This window comes from Perca flavescens, chromosome 9, assembly GCF_004354835.1.
Source record: "Perca flavescens isolate YP-PL-M2 chromosome 9, PFLA_1.0, whole genome shotgun sequence".
NCBI lineage: Eukaryota > Metazoa > Chordata > Actinopteri > Perciformes > Percidae > Perca > Perca flavescens.
In genome coordinates, this window is record NC_041339.1 from 65,636 (window position 1) to 81,658 (window position 16,023).

The 16,023-nt window shown below is 44.3% G+C and overlaps 2 protein-coding genes across 3 annotated transcripts; both read left to right on the top strand.

Annotated features, from left to right (window-relative positions):
- Positions 1 to 8,088: 8,088 nt before the first annotated feature.
- LOC114562117 (uncharacterized) lies at positions 8,089 to 10,314 on the top strand. The gene is made up of 2 exons (XM_028588383.1): positions 8,089 to 8,486; positions 8,607 to 10,314. Coding segments are annotated over exons 1-2 (1,638 nt in total). The 5' UTR covers positions 8,089 to 8,484; the 3' UTR covers positions 10,243 to 10,314.
- A 1,216-nt stretch (positions 10,315 to 11,530) lies between these two features.
- LOC114562012 (gap junction gamma-1 protein) lies at positions 11,531 to 15,739 on the top strand. 2 transcript variants are annotated; one of them, XM_028588226.1, is made up of 3 exons: positions 11,531 to 11,588; positions 14,352 to 15,323; positions 15,462 to 15,739. In XM_028588226.1, the coding sequence occupies exons 2-3, from the start codon at positions 14,387 to 14,389 to the stop codon at positions 15,473 to 15,475; spliced, it is 951 nt and encodes a 316-aa protein (XP_028444027.1). In that variant the 5' UTR covers positions 11,531 to 11,588; positions 14,352 to 14,386; the 3' UTR covers positions 15,476 to 15,739. The 2 variants fall into 2 exon arrangements, with proteins under 2 accessions (XP_028444027.1, XP_028444026.1); XM_028588225.1 differs by lacking the exon at positions 11,531 to 11,588 and adding an exon at positions 13,242 to 13,566.
- Positions 15,740 to 16,023: the final 284 nt, after the last annotated feature.

Consider the following 16,023-nt stretch of genomic DNA (forward strand, 5'->3'; position numbering starts at 1 on the left):
GGGGTGGCACTTCTCCCCCAAATCACCCCTCTCTCCCCTAATCCAGGTTAAATGGGGACACATTTGATGAGTCTGTCATTCACAACGCCAGTGGTTTCAATTATTTTGCGGGAAATCAAAGACTGTCTTACCGCTGGGTGTTTGCAGGGTTGGATGTGTGGATCTTGACCTTCAGCTGGCACACCAAACATCATCTTCTGGAAGAGCAGAGCATCAGATGCGTTGTGTTATGGTGCATTTATTGCTTTTGCAGTGCCTTCCTTTTTTGTCTGAAGGCATTAAAAGTCCTGGATGGCACTTTGAGTTCAACGCAGCATTTCACATATGCTGTGTATGCCTGCTTTGATGTTTTACATTTGTCCAAGTTGACCAGAGCACACTCATCCTGTGTCCACAGTTTGGAGGAATTGGCAGGCAGGCACATTGCCTGAGACCTGACAGGAGGTCTGATGTCATCTTGGTCTTCAACAGCCTGGACATCCTCCTCAGGCTGTAGGACCTCTCCCTCTTCCTGCTTGGGTGGTGGTCTGAGGCTTAGTAAGCAGGGGGTGTTCTGCTGGACCCTGACCGGAATGTCTTGGTGCAGCTTCCAGATGATGGGTCTATAGACCTTCTCTATGGTAAACTTACCCAATATCTGGAGCTTTTGCAGTTTGTCCTGGGCCATGCCTTGCAAGCTAATAGCCTGAAGGAGGTCCTTCAGGTGGTTAAAATCTACATAATCATTATTTTGGAGCATGCCAACTGAGCTGATGAAGGTGAGAACGTTCACAAGGAAGGTCCCTTTCAGTGTGGGAGGCAGCCGCTCAAGTGTTTTTGCCATCCATGGCATTCCGTGGTCCCGGTATTTTTCCAATGACCGGGAGTATGCCAGAGACCGTCTCTCTATCTCTGTGCATACTTGCAGGGTCCTGGTGGCGAGCTCAGACATGTGAAAAGGTTTCTCAGCTCCGAGGTGGACATGTAAAAAGTCTTTGAAGTTCCACCAGATCTTCTTTCCACCCCTAATGTCCCTGAACTTGAAGGCTGGGAAGAAGTGAAGCTTCTCTGCAATGAACCCCTGCAACAGACACTCCTTAACAGACTTTCCTGCCTTCTGCACCAGCTGGCGAGCACGGTGAAAGGTGTTGGGGACAGGAAAGGAGTTTTTTGTTTCAAGGTCTTTGGTGAGAATCTCCAGGGTCATAGCACCTACCAGCTTGCCAGGTGGAGAGTCGGAGCTGAAAGGTGACATTGGGATGTTTGCATTCCTTCTGTATAGGTCCCCGAGAAGCACACGAATTAGTGCCACACCGATGACAGCCGGCCCTGCATCCAAGGTCTGACACAGAGGCCAGAGGCGCTCAATCCTCAGCTTCTGGAGTTCATCCCTGGTCCAGTGATGAAGTGGGGGAGGAGTTTCCTCTGAGCTAGCACTCGAGTGAGGTGCCAGGCCAATGAAACCCCTCTGGTGTGTGAGGCTACGGTCCATCACTGTACTGGTCCCCAAGCTTGCACTCAGAAAAAAGTCCTCGGATGACAGAGGGTGGCCATAAAACATTTCCTCAAGGGCTAGCTCACACTGGAAAGCTTTCCATGACTCATCGAACCTACCCACACCCTCACTGGAACTGTAGGCACTGGCGAGGGTGTCGATGAGTGAGCCCAGAACGCCATCCAAGGTGGACAGGAGACCCTGACCAGAGGTAGTGTCCTTGAAGGGGACCAGCATGGCACGCTGCCGCAGCAAAGCGTGCAGCCCTTCGAGGTCAAAATGGGCTGAGGGGTCAACACACAGAGGTACATCCCCCTGAAACCTAAGGACCTGCTCTATACGACACCCAAGCTGTGCCACCAGCCTTTCTTTAAGGTCCGTCATGTGGCGCAGATACGTCGATGCCCTGGAGAGCATGGCCATTTGTGAATTTGGGTGCGACAGCCCACATGTCACTATGGCACCACTCACCGGATGCTTGAATGGCATCTGCAAGTGACAATGTGGGCTGTCGACATACAGTTGAAGGAAATTCAGTTTTCCATGTTTGCTGAGCACTGCCAGAAGAGGCTTGGCTACATCTAAGGGCAGGTGGTCCAGATTGGTCTGGAAGTTTGTGGCCTCATGCATCCCAAGGACCGAGAACAGTTTCCCCCTGGCTCCTACCAGGTCCTGTAGTCCATAACGGGACAACAATATGTGTTGGTCATAGTCAATTGCCACAAACTTCACGGCAAGGTGGACTGACACTGCCTTAACATCCGTCACATCCACAATGTCTGTCAGTTCCAATGTATCGGGGTCTTTTTGGCCAAACTGGTTTAGTGTCAACATCACTTGCAAAAAACAGCAGGAGTTTGCCTCCTCCACAGCTTTGTCCAAAAGGCTCATTATGAATGGCAAGTCCTGCCACAACACATTGAACCTTGCAGTGTTGCTGGTCCCCTGTTTCTGCAGAGTAGGCCTGCTCTTGTCCCTAGCAGAGAGGCCCCGGAGCAACCGTTTAAAGTCATCTGTCACACTGTTAAGCAGCTCTACAGCATGTGTGCTGTAGAGCTGCTTCTTGAGTAGCCTAGTGTCAGGGTCAGTGGTGCTGCTGGGTACGGCAGTCATTAATAGATGATAGCCACCATCTACGTTAGCTATCTGGTACCCAACACAATTTTTAAGGGCAGTCAAGCCATTGCTCGTGTACTTGCTGAGATCCACGTGCTTTTTTAGGTACACATAGTGGGGGCTAAGTATCTGTGAGTTAAACTTGGGGAGGAATAGGTAATGAAGCAGACCTTGCAGCGCCTGCACCTTATTGAACTCCACCACCAACCCGTCCACATCAAATGAGAATGAAAGTAACTGTTGTGGGTGGGACAGAGTGGTGGCATGTAAACCAATATGCAGGTCAGCGTGCAAAAAATCACTGACGGCATCATATTGCTGGTAGGCATCAAGCAGATTTTCGGTGTTTACAACTCCAACGTCGAACAAATCCCTGCTAGCCATGTTTGCAATGTTTGGTATGTTGCAGAGCTCATAGACAGCCACAAACGGCAGCAGAAATCCTTATATTGGGGTCCTGGAAAGACGAACAAAAAACAAAGATGCATCATCATTCAATATCCAGAAAAATTGTCAATGTTTATCATCAAAAGGGACAAACCAAAGACACCATTAGAGAAGTGGCCAAATCAGTCAGACATTTTGATTATTTATTTTTATGTGTCATATAATCAGGAGAAGATTTTGTGTAACATTTACATTAAGAACCTGTGAAGTTTATTTACTTACCTGCAAGAGCTACTAAAAATATGAAATTAGAAATATGCTCCACTAGAATTGTTTGTCAGGGCTACCTATTGAGTCAGAACACTTCACACTATAGGAATAAAATGAATTGTATACTAACAAAAAAAAAAAATTAACAGCAGGGACAGTAAGTATAACAATCAGTAACAAAATCATGCTGAACAACAAAAGCAAACTTACAGTAGTACTTTTCCCATTAATACTTTGAGATTTCATTTTTATGAATAGTCAAATGTGTCTTATAATTTGGATTTTTAAACATATAAGACGGTAATTGTCAGAATCGGTCATCTGTGCTGAGGCAAGTTAAATAAAAAAGGGTTAGGGTAATATCAATTTAGCCTACGAATAAGTTACACTTTATTTGGCTAATGTCGCCCTACAGATTCTTTATACTTGTATTATAGTAGTATCTCTAACATTTCAACAGCAGTTAGTTGAGACTCAAATATTCAACCGTTTTACCTAATATAACAGTTTTCTGATATTTCACTACTGTGGTTAAAGGTTGGTTAGGGCTAATTACTGCATTCATTGTCATTATAGATAACAGTGTACTATACAGCTTACCACTAGTAGAATATCCAGTGTTGGGCAAGTTCACTTTCTACGTGAACTAGTTCAAAGTTCAGTTCACAAATTTTAAAATGAACTAGTTCAGTTCATAGCTCATACTTCAAAAATGTTGAACAATGAGTCAGATTTAATCCTCATATCCAATCAGTTCAATGTGCCGTTCCAGGTTTGCTGTGGATGTGACTGAGGTGCGGATTTTCTTTTTTGAAAGCCGGCGGGCAAAGTTTGCACAAAAAGGTAAGACTTTTCGCATCCTCACCGAGCTTTTTTTTCCGTTTAAATGATCATACCAAGCCTCCTTCGTCGCCTCTCCATGCTGCTTTTTGTTTCGATGACGCATGTGGCGGTGCGACACTGGTGGCAGGTGTTGCCAGATTGGTTGTTTTTTCCGCAAAATATAAAGGCCTCTTTACGCTGTTTTTTTAGCCGGGTTTTGGCCTGGAAGGCTATAGAAATCTGGCACCCTATTGAACGAAGTTAAACTGAGAGAGTTTGCCGTTCACAGACACCAGAATGAACGGGTTCACAGTAACGTTCATAAAACAGTAATAGGTCATCAGACAGTAATAGGCCACAATATGTTCAGTTCATGAGCTATCGTACAATGAACGCGTTCAGGCACACCAACTGATAATATCAATTACAGTTACAGCAAAATTCTTCAAAATATACGCTCATGCGGTACAACAATTAAAAGCCTAAGCCTCTCATAATTCCACTAAGCCCACACACAAAGCATAAGATGATTTCTAGCAGTTAGACAACTGTTATAAAGTTAAAGAAAATAAAGAAATACAGCAATAGACTGCGCAGCTGACTCTAGGGTCGAGTGTGCATTAATTACCTTTTTCCTCGTCTGTTAATCAACAGCGGTGAAATTTCCACAAAAACTCGGGTTCCATAAACTCCCAAGAGTCCAACGAAAATGAGTATCCGAGCCGTTAGATCCAAAACGAAAGTTTCTGGGCGGATTTAAATGGAAAATCGCCAAAATGTTTTTCATGCCCGGGCTTTTATCGCGTCTCCCTTGGTGACTGTGGACGACGTTTAGGTTGGCAGACCTGAAGAACTTCTGCATTGCATTCTTGTTGCTGGAGCTCCAGACGACAAAGCGGCAAGTCAGAGAGCTGACCGTAGCCTACGGGTGCTGTTTTGGCGAGCAACGGTTAACAAGGGTGCTGTTGTGAAAATTACGTGGAGTATAGGACATGCAGCTAACCGGGTGCTCAGCTGGGCCAATATAAAGCCGATGATGCCTCTGACGTAATCAAATCCCCACGTGGCTATGAGCGACATTAGATTGGACCAGTAACCCTTTCTGGTTACGAAACCCTTTGGAAGGCCCGCCTACATGTTGTGAAGACGTTTTGATGATATATGATGTTAAGCAACATATTAGGAAGACGTTTTGACGAGGATGCTTTGGAAAGATGTAACAAGACATCAGACATCCTTACGAAGACGCCATGGACTCACCACAACACCAAATCCTTACAAAGTTATTGTATGTTTAAAAAAACAATTATGTGTTTTACTACTGACTTAAACCTAACTTGGATAAGAACACACCAATAGCTACATTTCATACAAACATACCATTTATTAAGTATTTTAAATTACCTATACACAAATAAAATGTAAAAAAGATAAATTGAATTCATGTAATTTCTAAACTTTTTTTTATTATTGATGTTGAATGGGAGGGATCTTAACTGCTACGTGTCTGATGCAAAGGCTCATTTTTTACAGGACACATGTTGTGTCACTTAAAATCCGTATCGCAGACCCCCCAAACGTCACATTGGTTAATGAAGGTTTCACTCACAGGCTGACCTGCAGAAACTGCAGTCCTTTCAAATCAAATCTGCCTTCAATCCTCACTTCCCACTGTACACAAATTGAATGTGTGTTTCTAAGTACAGATGTATTTTATTATATATATTAGTGCTGGCAGTTAACAGCGTTATTAACGGTGTCAATTTTTTTATTGCGAGAGTAACGTTCTTTTTGGCCTAGCAAACTTTGTATGTATGTATATATATATATATATATATATATATATATATATATATATATTTATATATACATATATACATAGGGTTTTATTTCAGAATGAAATCCTGCCTTTTGTTAGAATCTAGAAAGAGGCTGGTCGCTGCCACTTTATAACGTTAATCCCTCCCCCTTGACCCCCCCCTTCTTGCGATATCAAGTTTGATACATCTGGTTATCCATCCCTTTACCCTAATGCTAATCCTAATGACAACCTACCATGTGCCGGGTGTCTGGAACTCAACATTGGATTTTTTTTAAACCATGACATAGTACAGTGGTATGGTTTCACTTTCATGAATTCAAAGGATTTTATTGTCAAGGGTTCTCCTCTCCTCTTCTGGAAATACCTTTTTTGCAGACAGGAAATGGTTGTAATTGTGCTGAGAAATTTACAGGATAACACTCATTGATGCGTCCGTCTCAAATGTTCACAGAGACACACACACACACACACACACACAGACACACACAGAGAGAAACACACACACACAAACACAGAGACACACAGACAGAGACACAAAGTCACACACATAGACAGATACACACAGACACACACAGACAGAGAGACACAAAAACACAGACACACACCACACACATACACACAGACAGAGACAAACACACACACACACACACAGAGAGACACACACACTTAGACACACAGAGACACACACATACACAGAGACACAAAGACACACACCCATAGACAGATACACACAGACACACACACTACACACATACACACAGACAGACACAAACACACACACATAGAGAGAAACACACACACACACACAGACACATAGACAGACACACACACACACACACACACACACACACTCACACACACACAGAGACACACACACAGAGACACACACACACTTAGACACACACATAGACACACACACAAACAGAGAGAGAGAGAGACACCCACACACAGAGACAAACCCACACAGAGACACACACACACACACACACACACAGAAAGACTAACAACGTGTGTTTCTCTCTGTTCCCTCACAGAGGTTGCTATCAAATACTTTTCCAGAAGATGGAACTGGCCACGCCTGGCTTAAGCTAGAGAGTTGGGGCGGTCCATGGTGCTGAAAGAGAGTACAGACAGACACACAGAAAAACACACACACGCACACACACAATTAAACAGACACATAATCATATCTGTACACTTTATGAAAAATGTATTTTAACACTGCATTCAGTAATTAGTCCTAGCTGTTTTTAAACTGTGGACAAATGCACATGTCTGCCACTTTGTACAAAGACTAACACAGTGTTTTCTTCTCTGGTTTTGCTGTTTAACTGTATCAGAGTAGATAACTATGGCATCCAAGTACACAAAACAGCTTTTGCCCTGTAGGTCTACTTCCATCAGCCGTTGGAAAGTATCTTGAGCATTTTTAAGTCCAACTGGCATTACCTTGAACTGGTAGAGGCCATACCGAACCTGCCACTGAGCCAGGACTACTTTTAACAGCTGTGGGAGACTGTGCTAACTCCCTCCATCTCCACTATTCCAGAAAATCTGTTTGAGTCCCCCCCGCCCCCAGACATTTCCACCAAAGACAGTGTTACTCCCCCGGTCTCCGCTGTCCCTGTTACAACCGACTGTCCGGGGGATAGTCTCCAGCTTCGTTTTTCAGAAATCTGGCACGGCCAAGTCCATCACATCCACTTATTCTGAGCTTCTCAACAAGCTGTAATCCCAACTGGCAAAGACCAGCTCGGTTGAAGTGCCAGTGAGCAAGGCGCTTCCTGCAGGGGCCCAGCGCTCCCCAGACTGCAGCGGAGCCCCTCCTGCCCCGCGGACTCTGCTGCAGCAGCCCCAACAGCCAGACCAGCCCCTCCAGCATCAACTTTCCCCAGAGGCCTCTGGTCTGGCTGCAACCATACGAGGGCCGCTGGCCCCGCAGCTGTTTGACCTCGTCGCCGCCGCCCAGCAAAATGCCGCCGCCGCCGCCACCTCCTCCACCTCCTCCACCATTGCGCCCCTGATGGACACCACGCCGTCGCCGGGTTAAGGTTAGTATAACCATTTGATTTGTATATCCATTTTAAGCCAGAAGGAATGCATATTTTCATATATGTATATGTATATATATATATATATATATATATATATATTTCATAATTGGTGTGTTTGCATGAAATGTATTGGTTCCTTTTTTCCGTGTTGTTATCCAAGGTAGGATAAAGTCAGTAGTAAAACACATAGTTTTTCTTTTTTAAACATACTATAATAATTTTGCCCGGATTTGTGAACGCCGAGTCCGTGACGTCTTCGTAAGGATGTCCAATCAGTCTGGTTACAGCCTTTCCAAAGCATCCTCATCAAAACGTCTTCCTAATATGCTGCTTCAAGACGTATTCACAAGATGTAGGCGGGACTTCCAAAGGGGGATGCCTTCCTATAAATTGCCCTGCAACTCAACAAGCACAGTCCTGGAGGAGTTTCAATGCTATTCAATCTACAGCAGAAGAAAGCTTAGCAGACGGACCAGAATCTGTTGGATATTGCCGCAGTGGACCGAGGGCAGTGACAAAAAAGGCTTCTACAGTCAAAAATGTAAGTTTTAATATGCTGCTTAAGACAATACAGACTGGCTGAACATCTCCATTAATGCAAAGAGAGACCCCCCTTTTGCTATTTCCGCTCTGTTCTGACCTATTACTGTTTCTCCTCAAGGGAATCTGCCAGAGTGTGGAGGAACCCAGTGTGCTGCCTGATCTGCAAGACTTCCCAGGACCAGCTCTCCACCCACCTGGCCCGGGTCTGCATGAAGGACTGTAACCCAGAGGAGCGCAATGCTGAGTTACAGCGAGCCAAGGAGTCCCAGCTGCAGTGGGCAAGGAAAGCTCGCATTTGGGATTACGCTGACTTATCTGCCATAGTGCAGGACGACCCAACCTGCAGGACGCTGACAAAGACATTGCTGCAACGTGGGTTTCTGGTCACCAACGTGCCGCTGCCCGCTGCAACGGCGACGAGTGGCTCGGCCGAGGAACCGGGGACCAGTTCTACAAGGCAGTCCCTCTCCTCCACTGGAAAGTGCAGCCTGCTGAATAGCTTCAAGGCCACCGCTGACGACACCTGTTGCAGGCTCCAGCGGGGTGAGACCGTGGATGAGGGTAGGTTGGCAGACCTGAGGAACTTCTGCATCGCATTCTTGGTGCTGGAGCTGCGGAAGACAACCCGGCAGGTCAGGGAGCTGACCGTGCACGAGTGGTTTGGGCGAGCAAGGGTCAACCAGGGTGCGGTTGTAAAAATGACTGCCGCCCGTGGAGTAGAGGACAACTTTACCCTGACATTGCAACAAGAAGCCTGGTTCAGCTGTTACATGGACAGCATCCGGTCAGTCTACCTGAAGAGCCAAGCAGTCGCAGGATCCGATCAGGACAGGTTTTTCTTGGGGAAGAACGGCACACCCCTGACCCATGCCACCACAGTGATCGATCGCTTCTGCAGAAGGCATGGACCGCTGGAGGATGAGGGGAGCACGTCCACTGTCGTGTCTGGAAAACGCAAAGCCAGCATGACATGGGACAATTTTCTGGACGAGTTCCCTATTACTTTGCATGGCGTTCCTCCCTCTCAGGAGGAGTCAAAAGCGAAGGGATATGAGGGGGGGCGTGTCTTCTACCACAAGTGGAGGGACATGCAGAGGAAACTCAGGATGGATTACATCCTTATGGACCACCCACATCAAAGGCCTTCAGAAGCAAGGGTGAGGTACCAGCTGCAAAGGGAAGGATGGACTTCCAATGCCCCCAAGTTGGATGAAATCTTGGCATGCTGGAAAAGCAAGGGGGGGTCTGTCCTCGCAGACCCAAACATAATGCAGTCAGTCCTGGACCAGAAGTGGAAGGGCCTGGCCATCATAGACCTGGGACCACCAAAGGGAAAGGGCGTGGTGGCAACTATGCCGTTCCAGGCTGGAGATGTAGTCTGCGACTATCACGGGGAGCTGGTCACAGAGGCAGAAGGAAGGCAAAGGCAGAGTCACGTACCAGATGGTACTGACATGTACTTTTTCTACTTTAGAAGCCACAGTGGTGCCAGGATGTGCCTGGATGCACAGAAATTCCCCTGCCCCTGCCACCCGAGCATTGACACTTTTGGCAGGAGGATGAATCACTCAAACAAGAACTTTAATGTCAAGCCAGTGCGCTTAGCGTTGCCTTTTTCTGGAGGACTCAGGGACAGCATGATCTTTGTTGCCACTAGAAATGTGACTGTAAAAGAGGAGCTCACGTGGGACTATGGTGTCAGACCGTCGTCCTTTGGAGGGGAGGGATGGAATCTGGAATGGCTGAACGAGTAGTAGACTAGATGGATAAGAAGCTTGTAACATTTTTATCCTTTTACTGTAAGGCAGAGTGATTTTCTATTTTGTTTATGGAGCGTTTTTTGAAGCTGTTGTTTTTAAATGTGTACTTTATTGTTTTATATATATATATGTGTGTATGTATGTATGTATGTGTGTACGTATATATATGTATGTATGTATGTATGTATGTATGTATGTATGATAATAAAAGTAACTTGTTACCAGGGAAAGTAAATATTTGCGTTACTGTTAAAAAAAAGTTGCTATATAATTTGGATTTTCTTTTAGCAGTTTTCACAAGTCATTTGAAATGAGTAGAACAGTTTGTACATAACATTCGATATTTATTGCACGTCGACAGACAGCAAGAGTTTTATCCTCCACTTCAAGTATTATCTTTGTAAGAAAAGTAAACAGTTACACCATATAAACTTATATGACACATATACTTTTAACAACATACCCGGGATACCTTGCATAATGTTACAATTTGTGTTAGAAAAGCAGTTGTATTGGAGACCTATCAAAATATATTTAGTGTTTTACCTAGAGAAAATTCACTCTCCACATCACACAAAACATAAACTAAAACTCTTTGAGGCAGTAGTAGAGCAAAATGCATCAATCAAAAAGAGCAGGAATAAATCTCTTTTTTTTTAAACACTGGTGCAAAAGAAAATATGGAAGATGCTTGAGGTTCGCTGCAGTTCGCTGTAATTCTCAAAAGGCAACAATATTCCTGACAATTCTTTACAGCAACACAAACTGACTGGACTCAACAAAAAGGACGATTTCTCAAGGGAAATCCCTTAAAAAAAAATAGGTTTGACAGGAATGACAAAGCATTACAGTGTTTCCCTTACATTAATTTAGTTGTGGCGGCCCATCACGATATAAACGTTGACTGCCACAAATTTACTGTGTATTTCTTTATTTTTTTAATTGGGTAATATCTTATTTTATTGCAGAGCTGTGTGCAGCGCATTGATTCACTCAGCGTGCTGCGCTGTGGCCGTGTGTGTGTGTGTGTGTGTGTGTGTGTGTGTGTGTGTGTGTGTGTGTGTGTGTTGCATTGCAGTTACACGGCCTTCAGATCTGGCATGAGAACAGAAACCACTGTCTTTCATTGTAGCCTTTTTCCAGTTACGATAACCCTCGAATGAGGTAAAAACAGTCCTTGGAAAGCAAAACAGTAAGCTGCATCTTTCGATTGTTCTCTTGTTTTCGGGGAGGAGATTTGTACCAGTCACTGCGGAAGCTTCTCCTGGCTCCTCCCTGGAGGGTCTTGGGGAAACTCTTGCGCATTGGCTGCACTGGCACCTCACACCTGGACCTGGAGGGTAGGAAAGATTCATACTGAATTACATCTAAACTAATTATACAATATTACAACTATTAAAAACACAATCAATTAGGAACTTATTAGTTATAACCATCAGACTGTGTTAACACACACACACTAGGGGTGGTATCGGGCCGAATTTTTCTGTCCGAGCCCGGCCCGCGTCCGACAGAACCGTGACCGAACCCGGACGGAGCCCGACAGGCATCAAGAGATTTATGTCCAAGCCCGACCCGGCCCGACACCGTTAAAATCTATTTTTTTCTCATACTAATGACACATGTAGGCTAAGTGTGTTTGTGTGGAAAGCTTTTATTAAGCAACTGTAAGGCACTCAGAAATGTCAACAGATGAGCGCATCAGCACAGTGAGCGTGCACACGGGGCAACAAGCTCACGTTAACACAGGCGAACACAAGAGACCCAATCATATAATTGAAATTAAATTAACATATGCCTAGACAACTATGTGGAAATACTTCCACATAGACTATAGATAGACATAGACTTTCCTTCATTTTAGGTGGTTTTAAAATCGCCTGAGGCCAACTTCTTTTTAACATCTTCCATTGTTGCGCTCAATGCGCTGCGGCGTACACTCTGCCTGATATGCACGTGTTTCTGCACACAGGAAGACGGATATTAGGTTAATATTTTTAATTTATTTTAATCACAAAAACGAACATTTGCATCAAGTGAAACAGGCCCATTATGTCGGGCTCAGGTCGGGTATCCCAGCCTTAACACACACACTAACATTTTAGCCTGGGAGAGTATTTTTAGGTTAATTTCATTAATTTTTTTATTTAATCTGAGCAAGAGATCTAAAATACATTCTACACAAATATAAAAACTAATCACACTTTCACACTGACAACTTTCCTTAATTATTCATATTTAAGCAAACATGATTTTTATTTTACATTGAAGTCTAAACAATGTCTCTTAAATATTATAGCAAAATGTTGTTCTTATGTAACTTAGTAGGCCTACACTATGCAAGAACAATTCCCTTTTCTCTCCACCTTGACTACGTCTTCTCTCTCTTTCCACCTATTCTCTCTCTCTTTCCAGCTCTTTTCTCTCTCCTTTAATCTCATCTTCTCCATCTACCTTGATCAGTTGATCATTTTCTATTTCTCTCGCCTTTCTCATTGGTGAGAAAAAACTACATATGCTACCTTTCCTCTTCATTTCTGTAAGATTCAAAAGTAACTTTACAATGTTTTCCTTGACAGACGTTGAATCAATATTACGGTGTACGTACACACCTCCGCTGACTTGAGCTGCAAAGAAGCTCTGGCCGCCCGACTGAAGAAAAAGCACAAGCAGCCACTGCACAGCCAATCCATTGAAACTAGAAACCTTTTATGAATTACATATAAAATGACAGAATTTGTAGTGTTTGTTGGTCGCATCGGTGTCTGTTAGCAGTTAACTCGCTCGTCAGCCGCTGAACCGCAGGAGAATGTAGGCAGAGCCAGCAGCCGCCAGCTGTTGATCCGTGCAGGACTTCACTGCGAGCGGACTGTTTAGAAACGAGGTGACCGTTAAGTGGTCCCTAATCGCAAACAACGTCATATCATAAATTATAGGGAACCCAGCCACGGCCATTATGAGCTTTTCCTAGCTTGTGTAGCCTACTTTACACAGAGCAAACGTCAGAATTAGCTAGCTGACTAACATTACAGCTAGTTGGAGAAATAACGTTCTTCAACCTGTTTTTTTTTTCATCTCAAAATCAGCATCGCGACACTGTACTTTCATTAATTTAATTTTTTGAGAGATATTTCATCCGTTTTTACTTCTTTTCTGCTGTGTCTCCTTTCCTTGCGAGTCCTGGCTAACTCGCTTTGCGCAACTCAGTTTTCAAAAAAAATCTCTTGCCGCTGCGTCGTCTCGTGAACTCCAGTGCATTTCGGGAAAAACAATAGTTGCTAGCTAGAGAATTCGCGCCTGTGGTTCTGCTGACCTGTGGTAAGTAGTATGTTACTTGAAATCTTCTTTTTTTCCTTTAATTTGTCTACATAAATACGTGTATTTGTCTGTTACATTAAGGCGACGTGTGAATTTAATGCGTCGTTTAGTATTGTGGAATAATCTGTTTTCCAAAGTTTTATATTGCACATTCTAAACAGGCCTGAAAGCACAAATTCTGTTGTTCTATGACAACACGCACAGTCAGAGTATTAAACCTGTAAGCTGAGTGACGCTTGAGGCATATCACAGTAAACATTAAACACGTTATGAGCTGTAGTGTTCACAGACAAAACACTCAAGTTGGAACCAAAAGTGTAAAATGTCTAGTCATAGATTTCACTTGATTAGTTAGCAGTCTGGTTGTTGCGTGATTTGGTAATAGCATCAGGGTCTTTGACTGAGCTGCTGCCCTTTTTGATGGCAGTGATGGTTGATTTGGGAAGGATCAGCCTTGCTACTTTGCTAATAACACAATTAATTTAGGTCAATCATTATATTGGATTTTAATAAAAAATGTTGCATATATTTAAATTTGAAGTCATTTTAATACATGTGTGTATCATTCTTAATAATTTGTTTGCTAACAATCATATCTGTGAAATCCTATCCTTCATATATGTCTTGGGCATATTGATTTGTGTTATGAATATTGATTGATATGTAGTTGAGACCAAATGTCTGCAGTGACTGCTAAATATTACCTTACACATGCTGCTAAATATTATATGCTCTTTTACATCTGAATAATCTTGTCATCTTTTCTCACCTCCTTTTCTGCACAGGTTATTCTGAGCTCCCCTTTTGCTGCAGAAGCTAAATGAGCTGGGGTTTCCTTACACGTCTTTTGGATGAGATATCCAACCACTCAACCTTCGTGGGGAAAATATGGCTCACCCTCCTCCTCGTATTTCGAATTGTGCTGACTGCTGTGGGGGGTGAGGCAATCTACTCAGATGAACAGAGTAATTTTGTGTGTAACATCCTCCAACCCGGTTGCGAAAATGTTTGCTACGATGCGTTTGCGCCGCTGTCACACATTCGCTTCTGGGCGTTTCAAGTTATTATGATTGCCACGCCGACTATCCTCTACCTTGGTTTTGCTATGCATAAGATTGCCCGCATGGAGGACGATGACTACCGGCCGGAAGAGCTAGAGGCAGAAAAGGAAACCAAAAAACCCACCAAAAAGCACTTTGGAAAACGTGGCATCAAGCGGGATGGCCTGATGAAGTTCTACGTATTTCAGTTGCTGTTGCGTGCCATCTTAGAGGCTTCGTTTCTGTTTGGACAGTACATCCTTTACGGAATGGAGGTGGCCCCGGTGTACGTATGCACGCACGCCCCTTGCCCAAACAAGGTGGATTGCTTCGTCTCACGCCCCACAGAGAAAACCACCTTCTTGCGTATTATGTACGGCATCAGCGCCCTGTGTCTGCTCTTTACCATGTTGGAGATTCTTCACCTCGGCGTCAGCGGTATCCGGGACTGCTTTTGTGCGCGGCGGCCTCAGCCTCGCACCGCCCATCACCCAGATCTGTCCAGCCAGAGGTCCTCCATCTGCCGCCAGACATCCGCACCTCCAGGCTCCCACACGGCTCTGAAGAAGAACCCGTCAGGGAAAATGGGCTTCAGGGACAACGAGGGAGACTCGGGACGTGAGTCGTTTGGCGACGAGGCTTCATTGCGGGAACTGGAGAGGCTGGGAAGACACCTGAAACTGGCTCAGCAGCGTCTGGACATAGCATATGAGAAAGGTGAGGCCTCCAACCTTTTCATCCTCTTCATATGTTTGTTCTTTTATTCATAAGTTTGTTCTTTTTATTACAATCGTTTTTATTTTGTTTCGATCAATATGAAATGCTTTACTAATGACTCTATCTCTCTGTTTACAGGTCTTTGTATCTAAAAAGAGGATCACACCAAGGGCCGGACACGTGCCTCACCGGCGAAGGGAGGGGCTCGTCGCACACTTTCAACACGTACTCACTGTTGACGAATATTTTCATCATTTTTGTTAAGATCAGTTCTTGTGGCCGTTTTGTAAATGTGTTGCTTGTGTTGCTGAGTCTCAGAGTCGGCAAATCTGTATTTGTATCAGTCTTTATTCAAAATGTGTGCCGGTGTCTAAATTACCTCTACACACACACACACACACACACACACACACACACACACACACAGAAACACACAAACTCCACACACAGAGACACATACACACACACACACAGAGACACGCACAACACAGAGACACAGACACACACACAACACAGAGACACACACACAGAGACACAGACACACACACAGAGACACGCACAACACAGACACAGACACACACAGAGACACACACAGACAGACAAACACAGACAGACAAACACGCACGCACACAGACAGAAACACACACACACAGACAGAAACACAGACACACACGCACACAGACAGACACACAGACAGTGT